Source organism: Cenococcum geophilum, assembly GCF_001692895.1.
Source record: "Cenococcum geophilum 1.58 unplaced genomic scaffold K441scaffold_1, whole genome shotgun sequence".
Classification (NCBI taxonomy): domain Eukaryota; kingdom Fungi; phylum Ascomycota; class Dothideomycetes; order Gloniales; family Gloniaceae; genus Cenococcum; species Cenococcum geophilum.
In genome coordinates this window covers 3,206,633-3,218,785 of record NW_027137559.1, presented here as the reverse complement: position 1 = coordinate 3,218,785, position 12,153 = coordinate 3,206,633, and the positions used below count along the sequence as shown (strand labels likewise).

The 12,153-nt window shown below is 35.6% G+C and overlaps 3 protein-coding genes across 3 annotated transcripts; 2 read left to right on the top strand and 1 right to left on the bottom strand.

Annotated features, from left to right (window-relative positions):
- Positions 1–424: 424 nt before the first annotated feature.
- K441DRAFT_532005 (uncharacterized protein) lies at positions 425–676 on the bottom strand (the record flags this gene model as incomplete). The annotated part of the gene is made up of 1 exon (XM_067642222.1): positions 425–676. A coding segment is annotated over one exon (252 nt), but the record flags the coding sequence as incomplete, so codon positions are not given.
- Positions 677–1,723: 1,047 nt separating this feature from the next.
- On the top strand, positions 1,724–1,894 carry K441DRAFT_531752 (uncharacterized protein; the record flags this gene model as incomplete). The annotated part of the gene is made up of 1 exon (XM_067642217.1): positions 1,724–1,894. A coding segment is annotated over one exon (171 nt), but the record flags the coding sequence as incomplete, so codon positions are not given.
- Positions 1,895–4,778: 2,884 nt separating this feature from the next.
- On the top strand, positions 4,779–4,943 carry K441DRAFT_532261 (uncharacterized protein; the record flags this gene model as incomplete). Its single annotated transcript, XM_067642230.1, has 1 exon — positions 4,779–4,943. A coding segment is annotated over one exon (165 nt), but the record flags the coding sequence as incomplete, so codon positions are not given.
- Positions 4,944–12,153: the final 7,210 nt, after the last annotated feature.

Genomic DNA, 12,153 nt, shown 5'->3' with positions numbered 1-12,153 from the left:
CTAAAGATCTGGTTAGAGGAAGTCTCTATATATTATACTAGGTTTAGGATTAGCTAATAGTTGCAAGCCCGCCTGTATTACTAAAGGGTAAAATTAAAATATACACTACCTGCGTGGATATATTAATTATTTAATGGCGAATTAGGTTCTAAATTATGCAGTATAAAATTTAGTAACGTCTGTCCCTGGGTTAAGAGACGCACCCCGTAAAGAGACAAATTATAGGTACTTTGTGTTAGATATAACAAAATAAAATAACCGCGTTCCTAAATATATATCTTTCTACTTAGATTAGAGATTAAAGTTAATCTAAAGCTTATAAGCTTTGCTAAACAGAAAATTATATATATACGATATTATCTTTCGCACCTTGTCTACAGAGCCTCGTTTTAGGCTGTTATGAGAAGTCTCTACTACAACTCTACTATGGACTTCTTATCATTCCTAATACGTATAAATGGGCGTATCCAGGCTTAGTAAAGGCTTGAGACATTTGCAATAAGAAATCTATAACGGCTTTATCTTCGTATGGGTTGAGATACTCTTGGCTTTTAGCCTTCTCTTCGATCGACCGTTGTCCCTTTGCACGATGGAGGGTAGTGTAAGGAACTTTCCTATAATCTACTAGTGCACGGTATGATTTAGGAACGCTAGGAGGCACTCCTTGTGCTAGTACTTAACTGGCTTGGTCTATATTAGCTTACTGTGGTAATGGTAATAGGAGGGAATAAATAATGGTGAAGCGAGTAAAGGATGATGCGGAGTTGGGGACCGAGCCAGACCCTAAAGAATAGCCTATTTTTAGGTATATCCATTTTTAGCCGCCTTGGTTTCTAAATCCTTAGATTTTTAAGGCTATACCGGGCGGCAATTAAGGAGCAGAAAGCTGCGAGAGTTCCAATATTCTTAGCGAACCTTGAATTTTCTATACTAACTCTAAATGTTCAATTAATGACACGCGTATAGGGCTGTAAGCTATGGCTTAGGAACGAGCGAATTATACTTTAAGGAGTTGTGTGATCCTAGTCTGTGCTTTATAAACCCTTAGGAGTATAGGGAGACTAATATACAGGAGATAGAGCCCACTCTCTATAATAGGGTCTTGTAAATGTCAATAGAGGCGTTAATAGATTAAACTTAGAAAGAACTAGTGAATCTGTAATGCTATTTTAGGTGCGAGTTAATATAAATTAGCTGTAAACGTAGGAGACTTAACCATAAAGTCGATTCCTTATTATGTGATTTAACAGCGCTAATATGGCAAAGCACTTTACTGGAATGTGGCTAAGAACCTAAAACGGCTCTAGTCCTAATAAGCCGCCCCTTAGTAATAAATGACTGCATAACTCTACTTAATCTATGTTCCACCTAACGTCTTCTATATAATACCGCGGTTCAAGAACCCTTAGAAATATAAATTAGATGGCCAAAGGGCTGTATAAGAGATAATTTGGTAAACTAGGGAAACTTTAGCTTTGTCTGTCTGGACGCCTTATTAGGGAGTATTATTAAAATCCCTCACTTTAAAAACGACGATATAATTCTTATTAAAAGAGCTATATACAAGCGCTTTAACGAGCGTGGTGGTAATATGGGGCTTTTACAATATTAAGGGCGTTATAATACTAGTATTTAGTTTAAGTTTATAAGTAATTATAATCTCTAAGCTTATCTTCGGGATTATAAGGACAACGTTACTTTAGAATAGCGGCTTTAATAGGGACAAGAAATTGCGGATACGGTTGCTTTTATCTATTTAAACAGCGTAATCCATAGGGACCTACAATGCTGTAATATTTTCTTGGACCAAGATTTGCATACAAAAGTCGCCGACTTTAGTGGCTTATCTTTAGATAGCTCTGCTCTCCTTATTACTGTGGCTTATAGTTATTAATACCCTAGAGAGCTACTATTAGTATAGGCAGACATCTTCGCCCTTAAATCCACCCTATATAAGGTAGCGAGTGGCCAGACTCCTTTTAATGGTTAGACTAATAAAGAGATTAAAGAGTTATTTAAAAGCTATTAATTCCCTAATATGGAATACTTAGGTCTTATAGGCTATATTATTATAAACTGCTGGGAAGGAAATTACTATAGTGCAGATAAAGTTGCAAAAATATTTAAAGGTATATTATTTTCACTAAAAACTTTATTACTAATAATAAGTCTAGAGAGCCGTTAAATCACTCCTAAATCCTTTGACCCCTCTAAAATAGCAGTATTAGCCTTTACAATATTGGCATTTGGGTTACTTACGGCGGTCTTATAGGTTTAGAGATTAGTACGTTAATAAGCACACTTAATATCGAACATACTATTAGGTGCAGTTGGGGCAATTTTCTTTCGCTAAGGAACTACCTAATTATATAATTGCTCCGTTTTTACCCTTTATCGGCTTTTAGTCCGAGTAAGGAGTTTTACTATCTAGTAAGTTTGGGCAATAGTCCCAGATCTTATAGTCGACTATATAGTTGCACGTATACTTTTTAGGGAAAGACATATAGTGGCATATCTTGTTTGCCGTGCTCTCGCAGTATAATTTAATAAATGTTTATAGACGTCTTAGAAGGGTTTAAGGTGGTGGTTAATGTTTAAAATATTTAATAATAGGAAGCGGGGAAGAGATTGCGTGCGCTATAATGATGCTAAAATGTATTCTAAAAATAGGATGGTGTTAAAATTAATACTATAAAAATATAGTTTAATATAAGCACGCTAATGCACATTAATATATACTAAATTATTACGCCTTAGTAGATACCCCTCCTCTACCTAGCGAAATTCCCTAAATGCATGTTTATAAAAGCAGAGTGTCTTAAAACTTTTAAATTATATATTTTTTTAATAGAGCTATTAATCTGGGACCCTAAAATTTATACTTAAGCCTATAGTTATAATAGAGCAGGGGGGAACAGCTAAAGTGGCTCTTGACGCTACTGACAGGACTATTAATAGCATGACTAAATACAGTTATTTTCTCGCTGTAGAGTGGTTTCCATATAAAGAAATAGCCGAAGAATAAGAAGACATTAAGTATGACTTTATTAACTCCCGAGTAAGAGACTTTAGAGGTTAAAACCGCAAATTTGTCTCTTAATGGGGTGCGTCTCTTAACCTAGGGACGGACGTTAGATTAAATTATAGCTCATAGGTTTAAAGCATGGTTACGCTTCGCTAATAAAAAACTACATCTATTAACCCTACTTAGATAAATATAAAATAGAACTTAAAATTTAAATTTATAGTAAATATATAGATAGTCCAAAGCAGTAACTTAATATCCTTATTAAATCCCCTAGAAAATACCTATTAAAGATTAACTTAAAACATGCTCTCCTAAGCTTTAATATTAGTAGGGATAATAATAACCTTAGATTCCTATAAAATATTAGTAATAGCATATTAAGAAATTCCTAAGGAGATATTTTACCTGTGGAAGCCTTTCTAGCTAGGATAAGCTCTTATCAGAAATATAGACGAAGTGCTTTCCCTTATAATGCACTATTATGAATATTTCAGCTCCGGTTAGGTTACTAAGCTTATTAGCTTTTTTAAATAACGTGCTACTTTGTCTGCTAAACCCTAGTTATTGCCGTTTTTCTTAAGTTTATGCGTGGACTTCACCCTTATTTAATAGAGTTGTTTTAGTTTTAGGTCTTATTCCATCTTCTTTAGAAGCCTTACTTATTGGAGATCTCTTAAGGCCCTGTTTATCCAATATGTTAACATCACTACAGCTTAACTATCTTAGTGTTAGCCGTAGGATTATCCTTAGGGTATTATATTATCGCACAGAAGTTCTAGTTGCCTTGCCTTCTAGAAAGGGCGGAATTTACTTAATAGATAACGCCTGTAAAGAACCCTTAAGGGGCACGGAATAAGATATATTATAACCAACAGGTAGCGGTTCTGGTGACGTTTTAGGAAGCGGAGAATTTATTAAATTAATGGCATACTCTCTCTTTTGTCTTTTAGCCCGTAGAGTAGTATAGTTTAGTATTTAAGGATCCTTTATAGGCTTATATACTGTTTTATAAAGTTTAAATAAGTCGCTAAAGAGTTATAAGAGCTTACTATACATTCTAAACTTATAAAAGACGTATAAGGGGAAAAAGTAAAGATTAAAACGAAGAGTTTGTAAATTAGAATATAAGGACTACTAATAACTGCTACTTATACCTTATACGCGTAGAATAGATTTAGATATTATAAATTAGATTTCTGCTTAGCGCGTACTATAGCGTCAGCGGGAGCAATAAGTGGTTAATGGTGGTATGCTAAGGGCATACTGCCTAAAGCCACAGCGCTTAAGGAATTTAGATTTCGATTTACGCTAACACAAATTTATTCTCTGGAAAAATTAACCTTAGTTTTAAGGGACATAATAGGCCCTTTAATTGAACTATAATAATTGCCCTAGCTAGATTTTCCACTTTAGCAGTAAGTATTCTCGCCGCTTAAGCATAACTACTTATGGTCCTAATAAACAGTTATAGAGAATATTGCTACTTAATCTACCGGATAAAATATTGTTATTAATAGCCGAGAACCTATAAGTAAAGGGAGATATTAACGCTTTCGCCTAGATAAATAACCGCCTCTATAGTATTTTAAATCCTTACCTTTATCGCTATAACGTTAAATAGAAGGATAACACGGCACTAATATAGGCTGCGAAACAAGGACAAGATATAACTACTTAAAAATCTCTTAAAGCCGCTAAAATTGGAGTAGTAACTTAATATTGATACTATAGGCGTGCGGATTTATTATAGGCAGTAAGAAACGGACACGAATTAGTGGTACGGCTATTAATTAGAAGTGGACTTAGCAGTCTTAACCTAGAGGACTCTTTATATAAGCTGTTATGCGCTATAAGGTTTAGGCGGATGGTAGTAATGCGGCTACTTTTAGAAAGCGTTAATGTGAACTATAAGTAGGGAAACAGCTAGACACCGCTATTATTAGCCGCAGAAAAGGGGCATAAAGATGTAGTTTAACTGCTTCTGGAATATAAAAATGTTTATATTAATATAAGAGACCGCTTAAGTCGGATACTACTATTATGGGCTGTTGATTATAAGTATAATACAGTGGTATAACTTCTAGTTAAGTATAGGGGTGTTAATATTAACTTAAAGGACTCCTTCGGCAGAATACTATTATCTATAGCTAAAGTATATAGGGACGCTACGATAGTCTAACTGCTTTTGGAGTGCGAAAGTGGTGGTCTAAAATTTATGGACTAGTATGGTGCAAGCAGTCCTTTAATTAATTAAAGGATGGGCAAAGATTGACCTAGAGGCAGTCCAACTTTAGTATATAGATTAATTGGCAGGTCCGTAGTTCTTAATAATATAATAGATATAAAATTCTATAGATTAGCTAACTCTTCTTCCCGCTAATTAATGCAATTATTTCCTATATACCTCGACCTCTTAGAGATCTACTTCCTTTCTATACTAGTAAGTTCTTACTATATACTAGGCCCGGATATTAGCCCTACCCTATAATATACGTTACTATATAACTAGACCCGCCTAGGATCTAGTACGTTATTTTAAACTTATACCTCCCAAAACACTAATATTAAATTCCTATCCCGCCTTAAACGCTGTAAACTAATAGGACCCTAGTCCCTAAAAACAATTAGAAGCTTGCGTGGAAACTTGCTAAGCTTATATCTTTATACCTCCTAGGCTTGCAATATATGCTAAAGCCGTAACCGCTTTATATTATAGTGCTGAGATAAGGGGCTAATAATGGGAAATTATAAGATGTTATAGAAAATGCGCTATAAATAGATAAAGCCATAAATAGAATACATAGCTAGAAAGAAGGGCCTTACTATTATTACTGTCTCTTTCACCTAGTAGGCTAGCTTCTTCTCTTCTATATAGCAGGCCGGGCCTTTAATTTTGAATAATAATATGCCTATAGTGACCCAAGACTTCTCTTTAGAAAGTGGTCTTTAATCTATTCCTATAGAAGATTATCTTCCTCCTTTAATTTAATAAGCAGCGCGTCTTCCTTTTTAGTGAATTTTACTCTAGCCTTTAGCTCTTAGGGCTTTAGCTTCTAGGGCTACTTAACTAGGTTAAAAGGTAAAGGGAATTATTAAGGAGGGATATCTAGTATATACGACCTATTTTCCTAGCGCCTAAGAGCTGCTTAGATTAACCATTCTTTTAAATTAGTATTTAAGACGGCTCCTAGTATCGCTTTACTGGAGTTAGAGTTAGAGGCTAAGTTTAATAGCGGCTTTTAGGCATAAAGGCGATTATATATAGGGGATCTAGCCCGCTTATAATAATCGCTGCTAAGCGTAGTACTTCGGTCGGATATGTGTATAGATAGAATTAAAGGGGAAAGGTAAGACCGCTGAAGACGATGCTTTATAGCACGCTTTGGTTTTAATTTACCACTAACGGGCGCTAGCGATCCTCGCTGCCCCGCACACCTATGGGCCTTATTACTCTTATTGCTATTACTACTGTCGCTATCCCTAGTGTCGTTATTATCTGTATCGCCGCTGTCGTCGTTTCCGTAGTTGCAGTTCTTAGTATTACCTTCGTCTATAACCTCGCTATTCTTAGTATTATCGCTATAATCGTATTCTTTAGCCGAGCCATTAATAAGATCGTTGAGAATTTAATTACGATTATTGTTAACCTTATTTTGCGGTGATTTAACATTACAAGAAGACAAAGATTGCTAAAGGGAAGGGCTAGCAGACCACGCAGCGAAGGCCGCTCGCTCCTTAATACGTTTATTACCATTATTAAGGCTAAAGGTAGGAGGGCCGGAAGGTAAGGTTTTCTGGGAAGCTGGTAAGCTTCGTTACTTCCTAGGTTATAGGCTCTTACCGCTCTCGCTAATAGAAGTATTAGAGATATAATTAATATCGTCTAGTTGCCTAATATAATTAAACCTCCGCTTCTTTAACTTTTGGGCTTCTAAAGACCCTTAACCGGCAGTAGCTAATATCCTAAGCTCCTACCTAAATTGCGGAACGGTTTTAATATAATACCCCTCTGCTAAATTATTCGTTTAGTTGCCGTCTGGCGTTAAGGGTATAGTATAATTATACGTAGGTGCATATACCTCCTCTTCTAGCGCTTTTAATAAAGGCAGCTCCTTATTATCTTTATTATCCTTATTACCGTTATTTCCGTCATCTACTAATTATTAGATAAGGCTATTATAAATTAAAAGGGGAAGCGTATACCTAATCCGCGAGGTATTAGCCGATTATCGGCTTCGTTATTAGCGTTACTAGCTTAGTCACCCTTAGTTTCCAAGTCTAGATCGGCTGTATCGTCTTCGAGGACTATTGGATTTACTACTAGTTGTTAAAACTACATATTTGGAACTGCTGGGGAAAGAGGGAAAGTGGTGGGGTAGTCGTTGGGATAATTACCTCAACTACTCCCTCCAGCGGCTTAACTGTCATTTCTATCCCTATAGAAATCTTCCTCATTGTCCTTATTATCCTTATTATCCTTATAATACTTCTTATAAGCTTTCTTGTAATCATATATAGGGTCTACAGGCGCTTTATTAGACGGAATCTCTAAACTAAGGCCCTAGGTAGAATAATATGCCGTTAATTGCCTAAGCTTCTAATACTTCTTAACTTTTTAGGGGGAAAAGAGGTACCCCCCTGCTTCTCCTTTCAGGCTTGCTGATCGCGCTTTTCTTAGGGGTTATAATTGCATGGTGCTAAGATAAAGCTGTTAATTTTCTAGGGGGACTAGTGTAGAAATTATTATTATTAAGCGAAATTTTAGGAGGGATACGAAATGAAGATTAAAATAGTGCTAGCGTTATTATTATCGTTAGAGTTGCTATTACTTTATAGCTTTTAAAAGCTTTAAGGGGGAATTAAAGGTCTTTTTAAGTATATGTTAGTCCTCCCTTCGCTACTAGCTCTCGCCCATTACCCCTTACCCCTCGCCCCTTATCTAGGTTTCTTATTAAATTAAAGTATTTAATACGCGTGCCTCCGGCATAAACTGGGGTCAATTGCCGTTTATAGGGTAAGGTTTGTAAGGGCTTAAATTCTAACGCTTAATTAACACCCTTAGCAAATTACGGTTAAACTATATCTACCCGTCCAAGCTGGCGTATTTAGCTCTAACATAGCCGTCGCATCTAGCTCCTTATTAGGAGGTTAATGGCGTAAATTCTCCACCATCGTTTCTTGGTAAAGGACGGCGCTAATATATCTATTTACTTTCCAATAATACCGACCTAGCTAATCTTCTACGCCGCTTATATTAGTAGGTAAAGCCCTACTTATACGTGCGCGTTACGAGCTATTTATAATAGAAGGAGGTAGTGTCCTTATTGGTAGCGGATGGGGCTCTCTAATACTAACCGCCTAGTAATAGATACGCCTACCACTTATATGGTAATTGTATATATGTCTATAAATATGCTAGGTAAAAGACTGCATAAGGTGCTGTATAATGCTCGCCCTTCTAACGTAGCTGGCTGGTATTAGAGATTCCTTTATAGTTATACCGCTGAACCATTATACGCCCAAAAGCTGCAGCCTTTTAATTTTAATCTATGTGGTTTTTACTATAGCCCTATAGCTTAGGAGCCTAGATTATTAATCCTTTACTACTCTACTGCTGAGTTTTAGGCAGAGCTAATAGCCCCTTAGCCCTAAACTAGTAGATTAAACGGCGTCTCTGAAACCGTGGCAATGCAACTATACTACTAGGTAGGCATGCATAGCCATCTAGGCAATGCTCTGTATAATATCCGCTTAAATAATGCCTAATACAGCCCCCTATAGCTATTTATAGCTATGCCAATAGGGATTAAGTTATAAATTCCGTAACTTAAGGTAACTTAGGGCCAATAGCATATAGCCTATTTTGGGGAGAGGATGTCCGTATAATTAAGTAGGGTTGCCGGCTAAAATATAATAAGATATAAGGCCTGTCCAGTGATATAAGGGAGCTTGCGGCGGCGAGGGGCCAGGCGCTGTTGCTCTAGGAAGGAGACTTTTCTAGAAAAATAAAGCAGGCAGTATTACTGGCGTGGTAATTCCTATAGATCCTGTCGATTGGCAGCTGCGGATAGTAGCTCCCTAGAGGCGAAGGAATAACTTAAATAGGAGGGGGGAAAAGCTTTAAATATCGTGAATGCCTATACGCGTAAGTGGGACAAGTCTCTTAAGGTCGGGCTGCAGAAAGGACGAATAGAAAGAGCTGCTTTATCTATTACTATAAAAAGAGTATAAGGGAGGAAGTCGTCATTAGAGAGCATAAAAGGCGCTATACTACTATTAGTCTAAGACACGGAAATTAAGGGAAGTAGTAGGGCTTATATATGCGCGGATGCCGATAGGGGAATAAAATAGCTTAGGGGCGGAGCGAGGAGGTTTAACCGAGGCGATAATATCTAATAAGGGGGATGCGCGGCGTTAGGGAGAAAGAGAAGATAGAGGAGGGAAAGTAAAACGGCGAGAAGTGGACGCTTTTATGTGATGAGGTTAAAGCACGGGCTAGGATAAAGCGGCGGGCTAATAAGCGAGGGCGCGTTGCCCGCAAAGGAAACCTCCATTTCCTGATGCAGTTCCACTCTTATAGATATTACTATTAAAATAAAAGTAATAGTGTTGCTAGTAAGCTTTTTAAATATATTATAAGAGTAGGGTAATTAGGTAAGGCCGTTCCTTCCTTTACTATAAAATATACTAGCTATACTAGCAACTATTGCGTTAGAACGGAAGCGGTTATTACTTAGCTATTAACTCTTATTAGTATTTTACTAAATAGTATAGGCAAAATACCTTTGTGTAATCCAGTATAATAAAATTATAATTAGTTAATAGTTCCACAATTAGTTTCGGCGCGTTATTAAACCCTAGCCTATATACCTCCCTTATAATTATATAAGCCTTTATAATTGCGTAATTCCTAAAGTTCCCTATTGCATTAAATAGCTATATATAATATTAAGATTGTTAGTAAATAATTTAATATAATATTTCTAGTATATAGATACTTTATAAGCGGACACCGGGTTAGGAATACAATTAGCTTTTTTTACACTACTTTTAGCTACTTTAAAATGGCTTTTAACTATGCCTTTTTATTATATCCTTAATAAGGCTTAGAAAGCGGTCAAACTACAGGTTAATAAGATGCCTATTATAAGTCCTAGAGTTAGTTACTAGCCTTGCTAGTAAAATGGACCTATAAAGCGCAAATATAGGCTTATATCTCTTAGGTAGGTTTTCTTTTATGCGTCGCCGTTATGATATTTAGAGGTACTCTTCTCTTACCTATAACGCGGCAGTTAGGTTAAAATCGTCTTTATAATCTAACTCGTCCTTACTTTCCCTAGCGCTATTTAGGTCCCCTTTAGATTAAACATTAAGTTAATATACTCTGTATTAAAGGGAGGTTACTTATCTTATAGACGAAGCTGTGTTAGGGTTTAGGCGGATATAGCTTACTAGGGAGAATATAAAGCTAAATATTAGTTGTTTACGCGATAAGGTACAGATTAGGCATATAGAAGAGTATTTTAAAACTAGCACACAATTGTTTACGCGGTAAGGTATAGATTAAACATATAGGAGAGTATTTTAAACTAATACGCAATCGTTAAGAGCCGGAGGTATATTATAAAGATGCTGCTTTTTATAGTAGTTGGCGGTTAGATAGTAAAGAGAGTGTTTTATTTACTAAGGCCCGTTAAGTGCTAAATAGTAGAGGAAACTATTAAGTATTACAGTTAGACTCCGGTTATATATAAAGGTATAACCTACCTTAATTAAAAGATTGGGACTGTGCGTCTTTAACTAAGCTAGTTTTACTACTAGATTATTAATAAATTTAGTAGATTTATTAATATTTGGTCGTTGTCGTTTTATAGAAAAAGTAGGTATAGACTCGCAGTCACTATCCTTATTATTAAAGATTACCCTTTTTAGCCGGAGGTGGCCATGTACATTTTATACATTATTAGCCAGCTTAATATATTATATATAACGTTAATGGGGTTTATTATATACCTACTCTTCTCCACGCCTAGATATAACTAGACTAAAGTTATAATATTACTTATTCTGGCTAGGTTCTACGTACTTATTCTAGCTAGGTTCTACATACTCGTTCTCTATTAGCGCGTTCTTCCTTCTATTAGCTAGAACGTGGGCAACTCCTAGCAGTAGGCTAGGTAGAGATATAAGGTTAATTATACTAGTTATCCTCGTTTCCTTATTATACGTTAACTTAAAGTAGGGTTCTTACTACTAGTTTAAGTGTTTAATAACGCGTTTTTATATTTACCTGCTATGGTAATACTCCTATATTTGCCTAGTTAGTAAAAGGTATAGCTTATAGCTAAAATAGGTTACCTTATAGCTATTTCTATAATATCTAGGGCGTATATAGATTAATAACTTAAAAGAATATATACTGGTATAGTATATATTAGACTAATAGTAGTATTAATAGGAGTATTATTACTATAGTGCTGGCAAATGACTTAAATAGGGGTGTATTTATTATAATTAGCTACTAGTTTTAACTAGTTATAGTTAAGCCGCGACCACGACCTATTAACTTACATTAAGTTAGTAGTTAAGAAAATATTATTATATAGTTAAAGATTATTTAATACTATTTGCTATTATACGCGAAACTATTTTATTTTATTAGCATATTCCTTAGTAGATATAGTATAGGTATATAAAAGGTTAAATGTTAATCCCGGCAATAAAAGCAGTAGGCTAGTAAGGCTTATATCCAAATTTAATAGGGAGGTACCTTATTAAACCACTTTACCCACCTAAGGCGCTAGCTTTTAGATCCTATACCTTATTCCGGTCCACCTATACTAGGTTTAATACCCGTCTCATACTTAAAGTAAAGCTTATTTACCTTACCCGTATAGCTCGCTAGTATAGATAATACTAGGGTAGGTATAGGCAGTATATAGGACAGCAATAACACTTCTATATAGTTATATCGCTATATTCCACACCCTTATACAATACCTAGTATTTCTACCGCAAACATCTAACGTTATTCTTCCGTATTACTAACCCTATTAGCCTATAATAAGTCTAACCTATCCCCTATATATATATTACAACAGCAATTAAATTTAATAAAATAGTAA